We start from the raw sequence: 20,399 nt of genomic DNA, 5'->3' as shown, positions 1-20,399 counted from the left end.
TGCGCTCGATTTCGGAGAAGTTTGCGGCGCGTGCTGGATATCGTGGCGAGGATTTTGCGAGTGCACGTTGAGGGCTTCGACGCGGCTCCAGCCCGAGGCGTGGGCGCTGGTGCTGCTGAGGGCCTTCGGCGATGAGGGTGCCGGGGTCAGGGATGTTGGGGAGGCTGGAGTGCACGGTGAGGGTGCGGGGGTCGTAGACGAGGTCGTAGATGGGCTGGGTGTTGGGGTCGGAGCCGCGGCTTGAGGAGGTGGTTGTGTGTGGGTTTGATGCGGCGAAGAGGCGCGCTGCGACTTTTTCGGGCGACGTGTTTCTGTCTAGGGATTGGTGGAGGGGCGAGAAGAAGTTGTGTATGTCGCGGTAAAACGAGGCAATGCTCAGGGCGCTTGTTCGATGGCTGAACAAGAAAGTATATATGAAAGGACGATGCTGGTCATGTGTTAGCAGGTGATGAGGCTGTATATGTCAGTCAACTCACCACGTAGACGACCGGACGCAACCGAGAAAGTCCGGTGTCTGATCTAGAATCAGTACTCGGCTCCCTTTCGAAAGTCGGCCTCTCCCAAGGCGTCATCTCCTCTGACTCCGCACTCCCCGAACTCGATGCGTCGTCTCCTTCTGAAGGAGCTCAACATGCACTGTGCGAAGAGGGATACGATGATTCCAATCGTCGTCCTCTTCATCCACTTCCGCATCGTACATATCACCCTTAAGTCCGATAAGGAAATAGCCATCGTTCTCTTGGCGGATTTGCATCTTGAGCTTCTCTTCTGCCAGGTCAACATCCGGTTCCGGCTCGATGTACCGCATAGCGGCTGGTGATGGGGAGCGTTCGCGCGTAGGTTGCCGTTTTGCTGCGGGGCGCACTTCATCCTCAGTCTTCTTTCCACCACCCCATGCTGTGCCATAGCCAAGCGTCATGTACTTCATCCAAGTTTCCGTGTCGCCCAACGAGGCGAGGAGCGGCTTTTGGTCCTGACCAGAACTCTTTTCGCCCTTGTCCACGCCAGCAGACGCCTTGTCCAAGGACTGCTCGACAGCTTTAACGATTGGTGGTGGTATGCCAGGCGGAAGATCAGATTCACGTTTTGATGCTGCAACCTCAGATCGGTCCTTGGGCGCTGGCTTCCTGTTCTCTGGAGGTGGACTTGTCGGCGCCTGGACGTTACGCCTTTTGCGTTTTCTGCGATTCGAAGTAGGAGTTCTCACGTATGCCATACGCTTGATCTCCGTAGCAGTAGATAGTCTCAATCCACTGGGACAAATCTCGCAGTGATGCTCGACTCACTGCTCCCATGCCAGAGAAGACAACACCATCGGGTGCACCCGGGCTCCTGCCACTGCCCATCCACGGCTCCAACTCGGACGCCTCAAGATGCTTGGGATCTGTGGACGACTTTGCGTGCTGTAGCGACGACGGCTCCCCGAAACGTGACACCATGACGTCCACCAGCCCTTCCGTCCTGCGCGCAAAGTCCTCGAGCACATCTCGCTCGCTGCTGCCCCAGTCTTCCTCGCCCACGCCCATGCCCAGCTCACCGCCGGCCGCGAGCTTCAGGCCGCTGTACATGTCCACTGCCGGGCTCCCGTGCAGAAGCACATCCCAGTTGGCGGCGAAGCGCGACCAGTACTTGTCGAGGATGTTGCAGAACTTGTCGCGCTTGTGCTTGGCGAACATGTGCTCGAGCGTCGTGCCATGGTGAAGGAGGAATATCGAGTGTGCGCGCACGAGCTGCTGGATCAGGAGCGCAGGCGGCGCGACTTCGCGCGACGAGTACTCGATGACGGGCTCGTTGACGCTGGTGCTTGAGTCGGTTCGCGTGAGGGAGGCGGCAGGCAGCTGGGTGAGGTCGATAGACTACGAAGTGTCAGAAAGCCGTCTGTTAGAGCACACATGCTCCGCTTACGGCCAGAATCCACCATCCCGCCTCGAGCTCATGCAGCACTATGCGCGACTTCTGCGTTTCCACAGAGTCTACCGCCTCGCCATTGGAGAAGCTCTTCGCAAATCCCACCATACCCTGCGCCAGCCCGACCTGCCGCAGCTTCTCATTCTCCTGCTCTCGTAGCTCCTCGTCCCGTCGTGTATCTCCATTGCTGAGCTTCGAGCGCGCCTTGGCCGCCCGCGAGTAGTAGAAGACAATCTGCTGGTGGAACGTCTCGTCGCTCGTTCCAAGCGCGGGGTTATACACGGCCAGGAACGACAACTGCGCCGGCACGACCTTGGGTATCGCGGTGGATGACATGCCAGAGCAGAGCGTATGCGTGGCTCGTCACGATGGTGGCTGTCTGGGTATCAAATGTGCAAGATTCGCGGCTACGTCACACACCAGGTAATCGCGCCGAATGCGTGCACCACGACGGCCAGTCTCGAACAATCAGCATCGCTCTCGACCGGGCCCCGTTGGGCACTTGTACTGTGCGCCCTCATGCAATCTGGAATGGATCGCGATCACCAGCAGAAAGTGGCGCCAGCATGCAAGGATGTGGCTGGCCCAACGTGTGTCTAAACGCCATCCCACCTCGCCAGAGCGTTTGCTCCAAGCCCAATCCGGACGGCATGCCATTCCGCAAGTCGAGATCTGGGCTCTACACCGCATCCTTCGTCTGCCATGAAATTCTGGCACTTGCCGGCTTCGCTGCGTTCGCTGGCCGTGCAGCGACGTGGGTACAGCGTCACCGCGCGCCTGCATGAACCGCTGCGAATCCTCTTCTGCGGCTCGGACAACTTCAGCATCGCGTCGTTGCGAGCACTAGATGAAGAGCGACGCCGTGCGCCAGATCTGATACACTCGATTGATGTCGTCCACAGACCGGCCAAACCTTCGGGGCGCGGATTGAAACATCTGCGTGAAGGTATGTTCTAATTCCTTCACCGTCTATTTTCAAAATTTACCTATTGTCACACTTCACTTCCAGAAACCTTGTCCATGCAACTCTAACATACACAGTCCCCATCCACCCCGTCGCCCAGTCCCTCGCCCTGCCCACCCACACCCTCGACACCTTCACTTCCTGGACCCCCCCGACCCCCATCAACCTCATAATCGCCGTTTCCTTCGGCCTCCTCATCCCTCCACGCATCCTCTCCCTCGCTACCCACGGCGGCCTAAATGTGCACCCCTCCCTCCTCCCCGACCTACGCGGTCCCGCGCCCATAGAACACGCGATCCTCCGCGGGCGCGAACGAACAGGCGTGTCGATACAGACGCTGCACCCAACGCGCTTCGACCACGGCACGGTGCTCGCGCAGACGCCTGCGCCGGGGTTAGCGATAAGTCGGGATGCGACTGCGGCGAGGTTGGGCGAGGAGTTAGCGGCGGTGGGCGCGCGGATGCTGGTGGATGTACTCAGGGAGCGGATGTATCTTGCGCCGCATAGGGATGTGGGATGGTATGCTGGGTCGATTGCGCATGCGCCCAAGACGACTAAACAGGACCGGAAGGTATGCTTTGCGGAGAAAAGTCTGCATGAGATAGTGGCTGTTCAGCGCGCCTTGGGGGATCCTTGGTGTATGTTGAGTAATGGTGAACGACTGCTCATACATGAGTTGATCTCGGCGGATTCAATGGCGGAGCCGTGGCCCAAGGAGCCCGGTCTCTGGCTGCGGCACGATATCAAAAATCCCGTGATCAGAGCGAAATGCGGTGCTGTTGCCATTGTAGCGAGCAGCACATACCCGGGTACGAGAAAGGGTGGAGGCAATGCAAAGGTCATGCGTATGCTTTCGCCGAACAAGGCTTCTGAACTCGAACCTGAAAAGAGACTGGAAGGGGAATGGGAGAGAGTAGATGAACACTGAGAAGCATGTGTCGATGATGCATTTTTGTATAGACAACTTACCAGCTGAACGCCGTCCCAATGCAATGGTCTCTACGTGGAGCATCAAGTTGTCATCACTACCATGCGTCGCCCCAGCCCTCCTCTTCATCCTCCTTTGCATTTGGCTCTTCTTTCTTGATTTCTTTCTTCGGCGGGACAAGGACTTTTCTAGTGGTCGTTGCTGACCCAGTGGTACTCGACCGCCCACCAATGATCGGCCGGTTTGATTTAGCCCCTGGTACTGTTGACTTTGTCAAACCCTTCGGAAGCGGGCTCTTGATCGTTTTCTTGGCCCCTGACTGAGCTGCTAACCAGCCTGCAAAGTCCGGTTCGCCCTTGTCGTCGTACGATGTCGTTGACGTTGGTTTCGATACGGAAGGTGCACCCCAAGGATCTTCCTCTTCCTCAGCTGCTTGTCCTGTGGTCTCGTTGTCGTCGGCGAAACCTCCCCAATCGTTGTTGAAGTCTTCTGCTTCATCATCGAATGCCGCTACCGGATCTGGTGATGTGATGGTGGGTATGGTAGTTGTGCTTTTCGCCGTGTGTAGCTGCATGCCTGGTTTTGAGGCCAATGGTACTGGCGGTTTAGCTGCTGATGCTGGTGGGGGTACCGAAGATGAACGTTGATCTGCGGCGCCATTCGTGTTGGAAGACGCCCCGATATCGCCACTTGTGGATGCGAGCTTGTTTGTGAAACTCGAAATAGCCCATCCGGCCCAGGATGTATCATTCGCGGGTGTTCCCATTCGTGGTGCAGCTGCTCCTCCAGCAGTCACGCCAGGCGGTGGTAGTACAGTATCCGGCATCGTCGCGGCGAACTTTCGAATCCGCAAGATGTAGATGTCTACGCTCTTCTGAGCCTGATCTCGAATCATCTTCTCCTTGTCCACTAGAGAGGGACACATGATGGGAAGTAACTTGGATGCGCAGTCTTCCTCGCTGAAGAGATCAGCTGTTGCAGCTAGGGCCATGAGAGCAGCATTTCGAGCGTGAACAAAGGGATCACGAAGGGAGCGGGCGAAGGCGGCTGACAGAACCTTTGCCCGGCTGCTGGCCCCTAGATTCCTTGCAATCTTTCCGAGACAGATAGTTGTGTTCGTCCGAATCCCTGGTTGCTCATCGTTCGCTGTCTTTGCTAGGTGTCGCAGTAGCTCGCCGTTGATGATGCGATCTGACAATTTTGGGACTATGGTGAGGACAGCCTTGACTGTCTGCTCTCGCACCACTGGTGCGACATCTGAGAAACCAGTGACCTGAATGATCATTAGCTATCGAGCATTGTATATCTACTTTTTCCGAGCTTACCAATTGTGGAAAAATCTTGTCGTTGACAATCTTCTGTGGTAGATGGTCGATCATCATGGGTAGGTTGTCCAGTAAGCAGACTCGAATTCCTCTGTCCGGGTTTGCAAACAATCGAACAACGACCGGAGTGATTTGAGTCTCATACTCGTCATCAGAGAGCTTCTGTCCTATTTGCATCACCGTACTGAACACTTTGGCGCCGCCACCACCGAATTCGACAGATTTGAGCAGTTCGGGCAAGACTTTCATCTTGAAAAAGTCGGCAGGGAAATCATCCGCCACCTCATCTAGCTTTCTGTGAACCGTCAGTGCTGCATAATACGGCTGGCAAGTGGTGATTCTCTTACCCAAGCAGCTCATTCCTTTCTTCCTCCGCTTTGAGACCAAGATTGTCGATGTCTTCGGTGACTTGGATCAGTGGAGTCTGAAAAAAGCCCCCTATGCGCTTCCCCTGATCGAGAAATTGACCAACACTCATGCGTGCCTTCGGGCTAGGGTTCAGCAACCGTTTGTACGCCTGGTGCATGGTTGGTGGAATGCTCTTCATTTGCCCCAGCTGGTCACTGCTATTGTAGCTCCCATTGAACACCTCGAAGATCAGGACACCGAAGTTGTATGCGTCCACTGCATGTGTTGGGTTCTGCTTGATGACCTCCCAGCCGCCCTTGGAGACCTCCGGCGCCATGTACCGTCCGGCGTCCGGTATCAGACCACCATAGGTAGGTAATATCGAGTCGTCTTCCTTGACAGAGCTTAGTGCGTCGAAACCACCAAGTTTCCACTCGCCGCTTTCACTGAAAAATATGGAGGCCGGGCGTATACAACCATGTATCGACGAGGCGTCCGCATTGACGAACTTCAGCGTCTTCGCGATATTGTGTAGACCCCATTTTGTCGTCTCCTCGGTCAAGCTCTTCCGCTTCACATGCCAACTCAACGGACTCAGTCTTTCAGTGGCGATATAGATGTACGTTTCTGTCTCTACTGTGTCCAGGACTTTCACGACACCTGGATGGCGCAGGGTGCGTAGTTTACGGAGCGCATTTCGGGCGAGGGGCAGTCGATTTCGATTTGCAGTAATGTCAAAGGCGAATATGCTACACTTTGAGCCGTCTTCCTAGCGAATCCATGTTAGCTGGGACTGCCCCAGATATGTGTAGACATCCGGGCCATACTCGCTTTGTGCCGTTGTGCAATGTCCAGATGGAGTCGTTAAGATCCACGCGGTCTCCAAACGAGTAGCCAAACGCTGGCCCCTTGGAGATGGCTGACGCAACCGCAGACTTGAGGAAGTCCATTTCCACCAGATAACGCTCGAGAAGGATGTAGAGATGTGGCGGTGCTACATCCCGCCGGCGAGCACCTGAGGACAGATGCGCCTGCCCCACCGGAACCGGCCTGAGGCCGCAATTTGGCACGTGATTCCGCGTCAACTTCGGTTCCCACTAACGTCTAGCGCGTGCGTCCTCACTTGGAATCACAACCACAACCACCTTGACCAAGTCTTTGTTACTTTGTTACTCCAACCTACCCCATACCTAGCTCATATGTCCGTACGCAAGCTGCCTTTCCTATCTACTTCCAGAAAGCGGCGCCTTGTTCGGTCCAAGACGAGCAAACCGCGGTAGAACAGCGCCGATCAGTGGTCTGCATGTGGTCACGTCTGACGAAAGGTATGTTCAATCACCCCCAAGCGACGCCACACCCCACGAGCAAGATTGCATGATGACTACTGGTAAAAGGTTAGATCGCAGAAAGTCGTGATGGTTTCCCATGTGTGCTATTGCACGACTTTGGTATCGCTGGAGTTTATGCCTGCATGCAATGGTCCCACAATCGCACTCAGGAGGAAGCCTCCGACGGGCGAAATGCTGCTGTTACAATAAAACTGAAAAGATCTGATGCGCTCTGCCATCATCTGTTAACAAACGCGCTTATCGAGACCAACGCTGACTGCACGTCATCGACACACTAGAAATTAAGCAATTGCGGAGCACACATGACCTGATAATCACAAGGCTCTAATTATGGCTGATGCGACACGAGCTGTCAATTTGCAGAGCTGTGCGAGTGATCGTCCTACTGGAGACAAACTCCCAGCACGTGTGGACATATCGCCGCCACCGCTGAGACGTCAACGCAGTGGACCCGAGCGTACTATCGCTGATTCACCGAGGACAAGCGCTTTGCCAGCACATTTAGCTCTACATCAGAAAGACGTGCCTCATAGGTGAGGCAAAGAGGTCAACTGCGTGGCAACTACTAACCAGTCCAAGGTACAGTGAATTTGCGCCATTTTCAAAGCCAGCGAACAATGAGCCAAATGGACCGCCTCACAATCCGGAGAGATCCAGATGTTCTTTACAGTCATCAGGCTGGGGTCGCCTTCTTCCGTGTAGGCTCAGTGACCAAGAACATCGGACTGAAATCGCCAATACCCCAGGACCACAAAACCGAACTCTCTGCCGAGTCTGTTTGAAGAGTGCAAAGGTGACATACGATCCACTCGTATATTGTAATGGTTGCCAGAGATGTTACCACGACAGCTGTTGTAAGCCTTCACCTGCCGAGGGGGCTGATATGTGAGTGCTCGATTCGTGCTGCATTCTCACATCCGCTGACAAATGAAGGCTCTCATGGAGGTGTTTCAAGTGTCTCGGTATCGAGACGAAAGATGCATCGCGATTAAGAAGATCTCTACTTGAACCCATCGGCGGATCCACGCCTGTCGATTCTAAGGCTGCTACGAAAGGATGGCTCTCTGCGTTGCAGGAAAATATCGTTCCACAGCCAGAGCTTTCCAAGCCACAGAAAGCGCGTGCACACATCGACGAACTGGCTGCTTTGGTGAAGCCACCTGTACATACGCAGAACGGTGCATCCATTTCTCTCGACGGTTGTGCTGAAGACCAGGACAATGCCGACGAGTCCGTATGCTTGAGAACTCCCGCAAAAAACTTTTTTGAGACGAAGGCGCTAGACTCAGTAGATTTCGGTGCTCTTGAAGAAGAGATCATTGATCAGGAACTGCTTGAGGAAGCCGTTCTACCAAGCAACACGCCAAATGAGGCTTCTATGTGCCAATTGTTTAATGTCGAAGACATTGAGGTCATCGAAGTCCCAAACACACCCACGCAAAGATCCAGTCAACTATATACGCCTGAGCCTATGCCCATCCTACATAGTGGCGCAGATTCCGAGGCCACTTCGCCCGACGACAGCTCTTTGCTCATCGAACCGAAGTCGCATGCGAAAGTTGCAAGTACGACTGCCTTTTGCTCGATCTGTCAGACACAGCGAGTGTTAGCGAAGAAGGGAAGCACCGAGGTCCTATGGTATGCCCCGTAACCTTTTACTATGATTGACTATTGACCCAGAATGTAGTCAGACATGCCATGAACGATCAATTATCAACAAGTCAGAGAAGACTGAAATACCAGACACACCGGAGGCCAGCACTTCGAATCAGACATATGAAAGATCGAAACGTCCCGTGCCTGTAGAAGTAGCACCAACATCGGACAAAGCCGCTGACCAGGGCCCATTGCACTGGTTTCAAACTAGCCTTGTAGCCGGCACACCAAAGACAAAGCAAAAGAAGGTTTGTGAAATTGCTCATCTGAACACGAGCTGTCCACTCAACTTGGCTGCGGACTCTATAAAATTTTCCTCTTCCAAACATGTCGTATCTCCATGTCATGATACTGATGCGCCTCCCCAGATGCTCACTCGAAAGCTCAACAGTAAACTCAGCGTGACTACGAATCACAAAGTTGCAGAGATACTCCATCGAGCCGATGTCTCATCGCGGCAAACGCCAAAAAAGCAACAGCTCTCGGGATCAGTTCAGCGTCAGGAAATCAGTAAACCCAGGTCGTTCGGCGATTCACACAGTAGAACGAAGCATGGTTCTGACCAGAGTATTTCCAGTGTCTTTTCTGCGACCAAGGACAATTCCTCCTCGACACCTGTACCTGCTGATCAGGACTCAGATCAGGACTCAGACCAAGATCGAAGCAGTGCTCTGAATTCTGAGCCAGAGACAAAGACGCGTTCGACCAAAAATTCAACAAGCCCTCAAGTAGGTACCACATCCCCGAATGGTGACGATACGTCAATCGCCGATCGGCCAGCAATCCATAACGGGATGAAAGTCAGGAAGCGATATACAAGTCGACAGCTTGCGAGGATAGCACTAGTCGCTGCAAATGGGCATTATATGACGACGTCCCAAATCGTTCTCTGGCTGGTTTCCACATTCCCTCACTTACGTGTTGGTGAAGGTAATTGGGAAGTGAACGTCCGATCAGCTCTCTCGTGGTTCGAGGAGTTTCAGGGACGCAATATCAAGAATCCCGGAACACACGGCAATAAGAAGCATTATGGGTTCAGTAATGCAACGTTTCGAGCGCAGTTTGAGGCAGAGTATTCAGAGTTCCTTGACTCACCGGAGCCTCGTCAAATGCCCGTACCGCTTGAGCCGGTTCCCTCCGGTGATGGCAAACCGCGGAGCAAACGACCTCTAGCAGCAAAGAGGGCGGCGAAAACCACTCCATAGTCTGCTCAAGCCGATGGTAGACCATCGATCAGGACCGAATATGGTCGATTCTTGTGAGCAGCCAAGCTCGATAGCAAAGCAAGCTGCCAACGACCCGTCGTTCAATCCTTTCAAGCGATCAGTTCCACGCCAGGCGTTCAAGCTGCCGGACATAGGCAATGATACTGGACTGGAGTCATTCATGATAGTCGCAATATCTCCGGCCTCCCAGCCTACCATCGATACCATGGCTCAAGAAGAAAAAGCACGAAAGATTGAAGAAATCAAAGCAAGGCCATCGCGAAAGACATATTTCGGATCCGGGCAACGACTCGCACACAAGCGCCGGTACAACCTGGTAGACATCCACGAGGAGAGGGACGGAGCTTGGCAGGCGCCCGCAAGAACAGCAGTTAAGGGCCTACGCGAGGCGGACCACGATATGGACATCGACGACGACGGAACCTCCCGGACTCTGAGGGAAGTCTTCAATTTGCCGTACAATATGATTCCAGTCAATGATGGCCAGACCGAGTTGGCATTCAAGGACGGAGAAAAGGGCAAGCGGTCGCGAACTATGTTCAGAGTGGGCAAGATGTTTGGTGGGGAACTGACGGTGAGGACGTCGTAGTCTGACGCGCTGGATCAGACGTACATGGTATGATTATGATTATAGTAGAGAGCCTACTGACCCTTGAGGCCGTTCGCCAGTGCGCCTGGAGTCGATCTATATGTCACGAAGCATTCTCACGCATGCGCATGTATTGCAGCGGAAATAAATGAGCAAGGCAGATGATGATGTGAGGAATGGCACCCGATTGTACAGAAAGCACAAATGAAGCAACACATGCTCTAATAATGCATGGAGACAAACATCAATTGATTCTCTCCTAGATAGGTCCTCCCTCCCCTAAAAATAGTATCCATATCATATTCATACATCTACACCCCTCATACCTATTTCTCCCCAGCCCGCTCCCCCTTCGGCGGCGGACTCGTCGCGCTTCCACTCTCCCTGCGCACCCCATCTTTCCCCTCCGCCGCCTCGCGCTCCAAAAAGTCCTGCCACAACTCCGCCAGCGATTCTTTGTTGCTCGAACTGCTCGCCATCAGCATCGGGTCGCTGATGCTATTGAGCGAGGGGGTGGAAGGCGTGCGTCGGAACGACGACATGGGAATGCGCAGGCCGGAGGACGTTGATGCGCCGCCGGGGCGGGCGAGGCCGGCTTGTTCGCGTTGCTCTATTTCGAAGTTAATAAATCCTGCCATCACTTTAATCTTATATAGGTAGAAGGGAGGAACTCACCATCCGTCCACCCCAACAACGCCGAAATAAGCTGCAGCGCCTCAAACTTCTTCGGATCACTCCTGTCCAGGCCCAAAAAGTGCAGGAAGTAATTCGTGATAATCTGCTTGTCGACGTTGTCTTCTGGGCGGCCCTTTTTCAGGATGCGCAGGGCTTTGGTGAGGTGCTCGTTTAGGGTGACAGCTTCGTGGCGGAGCTTCCCGATCAGGAGGTTCTTTTCTTTGACTTCTTTTTCAAAGGGCAGGGCGCGTTCGAGCTCCTTCTGGGTGGATTCGACGGTTGCTTTCGCCGCGGCGGAGGCGCTTTCGGCCGCTTGGACTTGTTTGCGGAGATCGTTGAGTTGGGATTCGTACGTCTCGACGGAGTTTTTGAGCTCTTGTCGCCGCACTGTGGGCTGTCAGTATAGAGGTCTTTTGATATTCTTGACGGAACATACACGTCTGGACTTCTTGCAAAGCCTTCTGCAGGCCTTCGACATTTTGGCCATTCGTGTCTCTGTCTCGAGCGGCCTTCTCGTATTCTTCTCGCAAAGTCTCGAGCTGCTCTCTCAGCTCGGCGTCTTTTTCTGTAAGAGTCTCACGTAACGAGCGCTCGTTCATGGCGAGCACTTCCCAGTCCTGCATGGCCTGTTTCGCATTTTCAAATTCTTCCCGCGCATATGCTTCACGAGATATCAATTCGTCGCGCTCCTTGACCCAGTTGCTCTGCGAAAGAGTTGATCGAGTTCGCAGCTCTGAAATCTCCCCGGCCTGTGTCTCATTCTCCTTTCGAAGCTTTGCCAATTCGTCCTTGAGAGTGTTGTTGTTGTCTTGCAGTTCGCGGACCTGCTCTTCGAGGTCTGCGACTTGACTCTGGAACTCCTCAATCCGAGCCTGCGACTGTTAGCAAGAGCTGATTATGTGACGGAGGATGGACAACTCACAGCATCAGCCTTCATGCGATCTCCCAAACTGGTTTTGATCGAGCTGACCCGGCCTAACAGGTTCTTGTACTGTGTCTCGAAATGTTCCTTCCCTTCATTCGCTTCTTCCAACTCTTCGCGCAGACTTTGGATCTCGGCCTCATGGTCGGTGTCGGACTGCTCTGAGGGCTGACTGTTGTGTTTGCTCTGTATGCTCTCCAAGCTCTTCCTCAGCTCTGTGACTTCCTGCCGCAGCGCATCGCGTTCCTTCGCGACCGCGTCAAGCCGCGCGCTAGTATCTGCAGGGGGTGGTGGTGAAGGCGACAGGCCCTGCTGCGACCGTGATCTGGAGAGCCCGAGTGCCACTGCGGACGATATGCTGTGGTGTTGTGTGCCATTGGCTTGAATGGTGGCCGGAGAGAGCGGTCGCTCTTCGTCGTCTACGTCGTCGGCATCGGGGTCGTTATGTTGCGCGGCTGACGGCTGTTCCTCTCCATCTTCTGCCTCGTCATGCTCCTCGGCTTGCGACGCTGTTTGGGTGCCGTTCACCTTATCCGACTCTTGTGCTTTGTTCGCAGCATTCTTCTTCTTGTTCTTCTTCTTCTGCGACTTGGATACCGAGCCTGTTTTCCTGGTCAGCTGCGAGTTCTGGTGGCCCTTGGATACACCTCCGAGGCTCCGCGCGGCCTCATCTCAGCGGAAGCTGTAAGCTCACCTACCACTCTGGTTCAGGGCATCTGTTGCTTCTTGCGCAGACATGGTTGCAATGTTATGATTGGCTTCTGTGGCGCATGACTTCCAAGGTCAGGATCACTGAGGAGGAGAGAACGTGCAAGGGAGCATTTGTAGATGTCTTGCTTTGGCGAATCGTGTCCCGATGCAACGCGGGAGCGATTGTTTCCACCCACGCGGGCGGAGGTGTGGCGCTACGTCACCAGCCACACTTTATTATTAGTTCCTAGCGCAGCGATATTGGTCCTGTACCCGACTATCATTTGACGCAATGTTTTGATACTGGACCTAATTGCATGTGCGATGGTGTATGATGATCACTTTGTTAGAGAATTGCGTGTACGTCTGCGCAACATGATGAAGGTGTCTTTCGGAGGCTGTCGGCGGACCGAAGTGAGAAGCATCGCGCTACTGAACATGAAAAGTAATGGCAACTGGCTTGTGTTTGGGAATTTCCATAGATGACAGCTAGCAACGAAGAACCAATAAATCGTAGTCTATCAATTGCGGTCTAACTCTTATGTTCCTTCAGTGTGTTTCCTATTGAGGAACAGCCCCATATTGCTACAAGGGCAATGTACAAATCAACTCCGAGGCCCAAGTGCGCCCATGATGCAGTGTTTTTGTACACAGTCAAATCATCGTACATGTTCTCTCGTGCCGTCCATGGCGTTCACGCCGTAATCTACACCTCCTTCAACCCTTCCATCCGGTGTGCTTGAGGATCTGCTCTGCTTTCTCCTGCCTTGGATCTGGTTCCACCGTCCGCTTTCGCAACTCTGTGTCGCGACGCTCTCGTTTCATTTGCTTGGACTGCTTTGTTGTTGGTCGGCGAATTGCCCAGTTGAGCTGGCCAAAGAAGTTCGTCCTGATAGCTGTGCGTCATGGTTAGTACTTCTTAGGCTCTGTTTCACTCGAACCAATGCATACCATCAACGCAGTATGGACATAGTATGTGGCTCCGCTTCACGCGCCCACATGCGGAGCATCTGCCCAGTGCAATAATGTCTTTGAGTCCCTTGCCCGCCATGAACCGTTGTCGCTTCTTCCGATATGACGTCTTCTTCTTCGGCACGGCCTTGAGTATGCCCTCCCAAATATCTCCCAGGGACGGAAAGGACGGGAATTGTATGGCCGGTATCGCAAAGGCAGCGAGCGGTGCGGGCAATGTCCGGAATGGCTGCGCGAGGCGCTGCAGGAACGGCAGGTTCAGGACGGGTCGGACGGGGCCATTGACGGCGGGCAGCAGTGTCTGCCACAGCGGAGGCAGCGGACGAGCGAGCGCCATGGTGTTGTGAGGCGTAATGGATGCGCAGTGGCTGATGCCGGCCTGATGTGGGTGAGGCTCGTGATGTTGGAACAAATTGCACCCCGGTCGGAGCTCCAGTCGCGCCTTCCCTCGCGCAGCGCTAGCGTGACCGCTTCGTGGCTGCCCCCTTTCCCGCAGCTGCAACTCCACAAGAAAGTTGCAACGTCCCTGGATTTTACCTGCAACAACATTCCCAGTGTTGACCGCCTCCGAGTCTCACTCCACCACCACCACCGCCATCTCTCTCGACCTCAATTATCCGCCCCCGAGGCTCACATCGCCCGCAATGGCTGCCGCCTACCAGACCCAGTCCATCTTTCCGGACAGCTATGTCGGTTTCGACAGCATCACCAAGCAGATTGAGAAGAAGACCGTCAAGCGGGGCTTCCAGTTCAATGTCATCTGCGTCGGTAAGCTGCACTGATTCCACGTGCAGTGCCCCAGCTAATTGTCTTTCCTACCTGCAGGCCAGACCGGTCTCGGAAAGTCGACGCTCATCAACACCATCTTCGCGTCGCACCTGATGGACAGCAAGGGCCGCTTCCAGCCCGACGAGGAGCCGCGCACCACCACCACCATCCACCCGGTCTCGCACATCATCGAGGAGAATGGCGTGCGTCTGCGCCTCAACATTGTTGACACCCCTGGCTACGGCGATCTTATCAACAACGAGCGCTGCTGGGACCCCATTGTCAAGTACATCAAGGACCAGCACAGCGCCTACCTGCGCAAGGAGCTGACCGCCCAGCGTGAGCGATACCTCCAGGACACGCGCATCCACTGCGTGCCTGTTCTTTATCCAGCCCTCTGGTCACGCCCTGAAGCCCATTGACATCGTCGTGCTCAAGAAGCTTAGTGAGTTTGTGAACGTCGTCCCTGTCATTGCCAAGAGCGACAGCTTGACCCTCGAGGAGCGTGCCGCCTTCAAGGAGCGGATAAAGGAGGAGTTCCAGTTCCACAACCTGCGCATGTACCCCTACGACAATGATGAGGACGACTCCGAGGAGGCTGCCCTCAAGACCTCCATCCGGGTATGTTTTGAACTCAAGTCACAAACCAGGATTGTTTCTAACTTCACATAGGAGCTCCTGCCCTTCGCTGTTGTTGGCTCAGAGCGCACTGTTGTCGTGAACGGTAGGAACGTTCGCGGTCGCCAGAACAAATGGGGCATCATCAACGGTACGTTGCCGCCGCTCTTTATCTCAGAGCATATCACTGACTTGTCATAGTTGAGGACGAGACCCACTGCGAATTCGTCTACCTCCGCAACTTCCTCACTCGCACCCACCTGCAAGACCTCATCGAGACTACCGCTCAAATCCACTACGAGTCCTTCCGCGCTAAGCAGCTGCTCGCCCTCAAGGAGAGCTCTGCCGTCGGCGGCCACTCTTCGCGCCCCATTTCGCCATCCGCCGATCGTGAACTTAGCAGGAACAGTCAGCGCATGACCATGAACGGGTACTAGGAGCACCCGAACCATAGCCGCGTTGACAGCACGGGTGGGAGACCGAGTGGTCTGCCGTCACGGGCTGCTATTCCTATGGATGCCATATCTGTCATGTCCGAGCGAACGTTGGTCGGTCGACCCCCGGGTCCCCTCGAATCCATGTCCGAGCGTACGTTGCTTGGCTGACGGCTAGGCGAGCGGAGGAGAGGATGATCTTGATACCAGTGCAACTGCACGAAACCCGGGCCGCTGTGGGGCAATACTTTCTACACTTTACATTTGATTTACTATTATTTTAGTTCGGATGAGTTAACTCTTTTTCTCCTATGTGCGAGCACGGTGTCGGGACTGTGTGCTGCGGGTTTACTGGCTTATACCCAGCTCGAGATCTAGGATAGTGCCAGAAAGTAATGTTCACAACAGACCGCTCTGCTCTTCTATCCAGGTCTCCTTTCCCACAAGCCATGCCGGGTTGTGTTGTCATGCCACTCTGGGTATGGTACGATGCGGAGCGCCACCGAGGGAGGTGCGTCGGACCCTGTCTTGAATGGCCTGCGCACTTTCGGACCCCCACTCTCCCAGTGAATTTCGAACAAGATGCAGTCCGATGCTAGCTGCATACAATGATCCAGTCTTGAACCATATGCCTCAGAAAGCAGTTCAGCGCAACAGCCTCGACCCAGCAAAGTCCTCGATACTATCATCCCCCTTCTTCCCCTCATTTAGCTTCACATTCCTCGCCTTCCCTCGCGCCGGCGATCCATCAGGTGACTTTCCCGTCTCGCCCACAATGCGCTCAATGACTTTCGCCTTCGCCCCAGCACGCTTGACGCGATCGTCGAAGTCAGCGACAGCTTCTTCGGTATTTTCGGTGCTGAACGTCATCGGATCTGTGAGCGAGTGAAGTAACGTGACGTTATTCACTAATCGTTGGTTTTGTGAGAGGTTTGGCATCCTCTCCATCCCTTCCTGCTGTTCTTTCTCTGCGGCGGCGGTGGTTGTGGTCAAAGCACGAGCACCCCATACCACACTACGGCCGTGTAATTCGCCCAAAGCAGCAAACTTTTCGAAACCCTTTTCTAGGCCGAAGATGCGCCCTTCGATACGGCCCGCACGGCTGCCGTCCGAGGCGCCTTGGGCGTAGGCGGTGGTGTAGAGGGTGTCTTCGAGGGTGAGGAGAGAGGACATGTCGAAGGGGTCGGCGGAAGAGTGGGTGTTGAGGGGTTTGGATTGGGTGGATGCCATTTTTGATTACTGGGACAGTTTTGGCTGTGAATTTTTGTTTTCCTCTTTTGTGACGATTGATTTTCTGAAGGCCCTTTGATTTCTTGGGGGTGGTGGTGGGTAGCTTTAAGAAGTGCTAGGTATGACTCGAATGTGATTGATACAGCTGAACGAGGTTACCTTTCGTAAACACTAGCAAAGGTCAAGTACTGTATGTGTAAGATCGATGAAAGCACTTCAATTTAGGTTCGCCCAGATTGCATGGCCACAAGGTTGACCTGGTCCAAAATCCAGGGTCTGTGGCGCATTGTGTGGCGTTTTTATGGTGGGGTACTGATTGGAGGGGCATCTTTTGGCTCCTCGTGTGAGTGTTCGGAGCTTGACTCACGCAAAGGACGCAACGTCAAAGCTCCATACACTATTGTCTGGTGCCCTAAGTTGTACTCGGAGCTGACTATATCGACCCTTTCACAACTTTTATAGAACACATTGTAAGCCTAACAACCTTGCAGCATCCCTTGAACTGCTGCTCCATCACAACCCAGCCCATGAAGCTAACACCCCAGCGCAGCACGACACTTCCATGACCGAGATCAAGAAGAAAATCCTGCCCGTTGAGGGCGAGCGCAATGTGCTCATCACGAGTGCGCTGCCATACGTCAACAATGTCCCGCATTTAGGCAACATCATCGGAAGTGTTCTGTCGGCGGATGTCTTTGCCCGTTTTGCGCGCGCACGAGGATACAACACACTATATGTCTGCGGTACTGACGAGTACGGAACCGCGACCGAGACGAAGGCAATTGAGGAGAAGGTCACACCACAACAGCTATGCGACAAGTATTTTGCGCTGCACTCGGAAGTCTACGAATGGTTCAACATCAGCTTCGACCACTTTGGACGCACACCGACCCAGCACCAAACCGATATTGCTCAAGACATCTTCAAGAAGCTGTACAAGAACGGCTATCTGGAAGAGCAGACCACAACACAGCCGTACTGTGAGACACACAAGAGCTTTCTGGCAGATCGATTTGTTGAAGGCACATGTCCGCTATGCAACTACGAAGACGCCCGAGGTGACCAATGCGATAAATGTGGACATCTTCTAGATCCTCTCGAGCTCAAGAATCCTCGTTGCAAGCTCGACGGAGCCACACCGGTACCGCGCGAGACTAAACACGTCTACCTATGTCTGGACAAGCTACAGCCGAAAGAGGAGGAGTGGTTCAAGAAGGCGAGTCAGGAGGGCAACTGGAGTTCCAATGGTATTCAAATCACGGCATCTTGGTTGAAGGAGGGTCTCAGACCTCGTGGCATCACGCGTGACTTGAAGTGGGGTACTGCTGTACCACTCGAGGTATGAGTGCGCGTTCTTGCTGACAGTAGTATACTGACAGATATTAATTAGGGTTACGAGGACAAGGTCATGTATGTGTGGTTCGACGCATGCCATTGGTTACGTCTCAATCACCGCCAATTATACCGACGAATGGCAGAAGTGGTGGCACAACCCCGAGCAGGTCAAGCTCTACCAGTTCATGGGCAAGGACAACGTACCGTTCCACACAGTCGTCTTCCCCTGTTCACAAATTGGCACCGGCGATAAGTGGACTATGCTAAACACGATTTCGACGACCGAGTACCTCAACTACGAGAAGGGCAAGTTCTCAAAGTCAAGAAACATTGGTGTCTTCGGAAACAACGCAAAAGACACTGGTATCCCCTCCGACGTCTGGCGCTACTACCTCCTCTCTCATCGACCGGAGACTGGTGACACCGAATTTGAGTGGGACGGCTTCATTGCTGCGAACAACAACGAGCTCCTCAAGAACTTGGGCAACTTCGTCAACCGCGTTATCAAGTTTGTCAACTCCAAGGTGTACGACATCCGTGGTTCCTGATTACACAATAGTATCAGGACGAATACTTTCGACGAACACAAGAAGAAGGTCAACGAGCTACTCAAGCGATATATTGAGGAGCTCGAAGATGTCAAGATCTCGTGCAGCGCTTAGTACAGCACTTCACGTCTCGAGCCAAGGAAACTCAACTACTCCAAGACAACCGGTTGGACAACAAGCTAGCAACCGAGCACCCAGAGCGCTGCGCCGCCGTCGTCGGACTAGCTTTGAGCCACATCCACCTCCTCGCCAGTCTGATCCAGCCATACATGTAAGCCTCTCCCGTACTTCTCAACCCAGTACATCCAAAGCTAACCACCGTTTCCAGGCCCGACACCACCGCCTCCATACTCTCCCAACTCAACGCCGAATTCCTCATCATCCCCGACGACTGGGAAGCCCGCTCGCTTCCCGTCGGCCACAAGATCGGAACCGCCGGCTATCTCTTCTCGCAAATCAAGCCCGAGAAGGAGCAAGAGTGGCGCGAGCAGTTCGGCGGCGAAGAAGCGCGCAAGGCGAAGGAGGAGAAGGCCCGCAAAGCTGCGGCCAAGAAGGCGGAGAAGGAGCGCAAGAAGGCGAAAAAGGCGAATGCGCAGGGCGTCGAGGCTGCGGAGAAGGGACAGGATGGGCCGGCGAAGAAGACGGCTGAGGAGGAGGTTACGCGGGGAGTGGAGCAGGTTAGTCTGCAGACGTCGTAGGTGCGGTGGGTTGGTGTTTATATACCCGGCGTTTGAGAGAGCTGTGGAGATTGGTGTTCGGGGTGGGTACATGGTAGTGGCCATATGCGTGCATGTGCCGAATATGCTCAACGGCAAGAGTTCGTTAGAAGATACTGTGTTAGTAGAATTCAACTTCGTTTCTTGTTCAAGATGTCGAAATTTGGCTTGTATTGTTAATACCGTTTGACGGCCATGCTGAAAGCACACACAAGATCTCTATTACGGTTTCAAGATGTACCGCTATGCTTATGGAATGTCATTGATTAGTTTCGCGACCCTCTCTGCAACATGTAGCCTCTCAGACATGAACGTATTCGTCACCAGTGCGTCTTGCGAGCATTTTTGACAGCGAAAACGCGGAGTGCATGAACTGTTATTGAAGGCTATTGGGCGCAGCTCGTCTAGTATGCGTGTCCAAAGACCTTGGTAACATGCGGTTAGACCTACGGGAACGCGTACTGCACTGCCGAAGTTCGATGAGTACACCACGATAGGTGCTCATCTTCGGACACTCCGCCGGCCTACACTAGGAAAGATAGTCCGCGTTGAGTCCCCATGAACATTACCAGTATTCTTGCTAAAATCGTGACGGCTGCTCCTGACACCCACTCGCTGCAAGGCATCCCATTGCGGTTGAGTGCGCACGGGAGACCGCCCTGCCACTATCGATGGCATGGTTGAGGGTACCTGGCTCGGACGAGAATATGTTGAACGATTGAAAGAAGGGAAAGGAATGGCAGCACTTGTCTGTACGTGCTGTTGCCGGTTGGGGGAGGCTCTGTCGCGGGACGACCCGTAAGCGCTATCGCGGAAGAATGGTGATTGTTCTGCTTTTGGTCTGGTAATGAAACCTTTCGATGTTACATTTCGGCTTTGATACTGTCGTGATGGTGGTGGCCGATTGATCTGCTGCTGGTCCTGGACGCGTTGAGGTTGCTGATGACTTCTCGATATCACCGGCGACTCGAAGAAGGAGAGGCCATTGAGACCGCGCCATTCTCGCCAGCCTGGCTCAGGCGCGATCATCCGTGGTCTTGGAGACCGATAAGCGGCGAAATGATTTGAACTATCCTGGGTCTCAGCCATCCTGGGTTTGGAAAATTGTGCTGCGTTGCGATTGTTGCTCTCAATGTAATGACTTACTACGTTTTCGATCTGATGACCAGGCTGCTGGAATTTACGGGGGGCCAGTGTC

General features: G+C 53.9%; 10 protein-coding genes across 10 annotated transcripts in view; 5 read left to right on the top strand and 5 right to left on the bottom strand.

Annotated features, from left to right (window-relative positions):
• The window catches only part of SNOG_05295 (hypothetical protein), a gene marked incomplete at both ends in the record, with an annotated part of 2,826 nt that extends 582 nt beyond the window's left edge, over nt 1-2,244 (bottom strand). The window contains 4 exons of the mRNA XM_001795650.1: nt 67-427; nt 590-1,123; nt 1,287-1,856; nt 1,906-2,244. Of these exons, the coding sequence (XP_001795702.1) occupies nt 67-427; nt 590-1,123; nt 1,287-1,856; nt 1,906-2,244 (1,804 nt within the window). The remainder of the gene's footprint in view (nt 1-66; nt 428-589; nt 1,124-1,286; nt 1,857-1,905) is intronic.
• A 32-nt stretch (nt 2,245-2,276) lies between these two features.
• Nucleotides 2,277-3,800, top strand: SNOG_05294 (hypothetical protein; the record flags this gene model as incomplete). Its single annotated transcript, XM_001795649.1, has 4 exons — nt 2,277-2,662; nt 2,811-2,854; nt 2,950-3,443; nt 3,549-3,800. 4 exons carry the CDS (start codon nt 2,277-2,279, stop codon nt 3,798-3,800), a joined length of 1,176 nt encoding a protein of 391 aa, XP_001795701.1.
• A 97-nt stretch (nt 3,801-3,897) lies between these two features.
• Nucleotides 3,898-6,423, bottom strand: SNOG_05293 (hypothetical protein; the record flags this gene model as incomplete). The annotated part of the gene is made up of 5 exons (XM_001795648.1): nt 3,898-4,310; nt 4,443-5,088; nt 5,126-5,420; nt 5,473-6,242; nt 6,301-6,423. The coding sequence occupies 5 exons, from the start codon at nt 6,421-6,423 to the stop codon at nt 3,898-3,900; spliced, it is 2,247 nt and encodes a 748-aa protein (XP_001795700.1).
• A 729-nt stretch (nt 6,424-7,152) lies between these two features.
• On the top strand, nt 7,153-7,604 carry SNOG_05292 (hypothetical protein; the record flags this gene model as incomplete). Its single annotated transcript, XM_001795647.1, has 2 exons — nt 7,153-7,279; nt 7,402-7,604. 2 exons carry the CDS (start codon nt 7,153-7,155, stop codon nt 7,602-7,604), a joined length of 330 nt encoding a protein of 109 aa, XP_001795699.1.
• A 39-nt stretch (nt 7,605-7,643) lies between these two features.
• SNOG_05291 (hypothetical protein) lies at nt 7,644-10,293 on the top strand (the record flags this gene model as incomplete). Its single annotated transcript, XM_001795646.1, has 5 exons — nt 7,644-7,676; nt 7,778-8,460; nt 8,510-8,726; nt 8,847-9,682; nt 9,750-10,293. The coding sequence occupies 5 exons, from the start codon at nt 7,644-7,646 to the stop codon at nt 10,291-10,293; spliced, it is 2,313 nt and encodes a 770-aa protein (XP_001795698.1).
• A 326-nt stretch (nt 10,294-10,619) lies between these two features.
• On the bottom strand, nt 10,620-12,628 carry SNOG_05290 (hypothetical protein; the record flags this gene model as incomplete). Its single annotated transcript, XM_001795645.1, has 5 exons — nt 10,620-10,924; nt 10,969-11,355; nt 11,405-11,840; nt 11,891-12,545; nt 12,585-12,628. 5 exons carry the CDS (start codon nt 12,626-12,628, stop codon nt 10,620-10,622), a joined length of 1,827 nt encoding a protein of 608 aa, XP_001795697.1.
• A 669-nt stretch (nt 12,629-13,297) lies between these two features.
• Nucleotides 13,298-13,889, bottom strand: SNOG_05289 (hypothetical protein; the record flags this gene model as incomplete). Its single annotated transcript, XM_001795644.1, has 2 exons — nt 13,298-13,476; nt 13,532-13,889. The coding sequence occupies 2 exons, from the start codon at nt 13,887-13,889 to the stop codon at nt 13,298-13,300; spliced, it is 537 nt and encodes a 178-aa protein (XP_001795696.1).
• A 307-nt stretch (nt 13,890-14,196) lies between these two features.
• SNOG_05288 (hypothetical protein) lies at nt 14,197-15,802 on the top strand (the record flags this gene model as incomplete). The annotated part of the gene is given in 5 exon segments (XM_001795643.1): nt 14,197-14,320; nt 14,378-14,694; nt 14,714-14,941; nt 14,993-15,089; nt 15,140-15,802. 5 exon segments carry the CDS (start codon nt 14,197-14,199, stop codon nt 15,373-15,375), a joined length of 1,002 nt encoding a protein of 333 aa, XP_001795695.1. The 3' UTR covers nt 15,376-15,802.
• A 215-nt stretch (nt 15,803-16,017) lies between these two features.
• Nucleotides 16,018-16,602, bottom strand: SNOG_05287 (hypothetical protein; the record flags this gene model as incomplete). Its single annotated transcript, XM_001795642.1, has 1 exon — nt 16,018-16,602. The coding sequence occupies one exon, from the start codon at nt 16,600-16,602 to the stop codon at nt 16,018-16,020; it is 585 nt and encodes a 194-aa protein (XP_001795694.1).
• Nucleotides 16,603-16,983: 381 nt separating this feature from the next.
• On the top strand, nt 16,984-19,351 carry SNOG_05286 (hypothetical protein). Its single transcript, XM_001795641.1, has 5 exons — nt 16,984-17,072; nt 17,153-17,941; nt 18,081-18,461; nt 18,605-18,756; nt 18,814-19,351. The coding sequence occupies exons 2-5, from the start codon at nt 17,165-17,167 to the stop codon at nt 19,181-19,183; spliced, it is 1,680 nt and encodes a 559-aa protein (XP_001795693.1). The 5' UTR covers nt 16,984-17,072; nt 17,153-17,164; the 3' UTR covers nt 19,184-19,351.
• The last annotated feature ends 1,048 nt before the right edge of the window (nt 19,352-20,399 follow it).

This window comes from Parastagonospora nodorum, assembly GCF_000146915.1.
Source record: "Parastagonospora nodorum SN15 chromosome Unknown scaffold_7, whole genome shotgun sequence".
NCBI lineage: Eukaryota > Fungi > Ascomycota > Dothideomycetes > Pleosporales > Phaeosphaeriaceae > Parastagonospora > Parastagonospora nodorum.
This window is presented reverse-complemented; position numbering and strand designations above follow the sequence as displayed.

What these genes read in the sequence shown, in the direction of transcription:
- SNOG_05286 (XM_001795641.1), top strand. Translation starts at nt 17,165, where the DNA reads ATGACCGAGATCAAGAAGAAAATCCTGCCCGTTGAGGGCGAGCGCAAT. An exon ending in GTACTGCTGTACCACTCGAG is followed by an intron (nt 17,942 to 18,080) that starts GTATGAGTGCGC and finishes GACGAATGGCAG; the next exon opens with AAGTGGTGGCACAACCCCGA. An exon ending in TCAAGTTTGTCAACTCCAAG is followed by an intron (nt 18,462 to 18,604) that starts GTGTACGACATC and finishes CGCTTAGTACAG; the next exon opens with CACTTCACGTCTCGAGCCAA.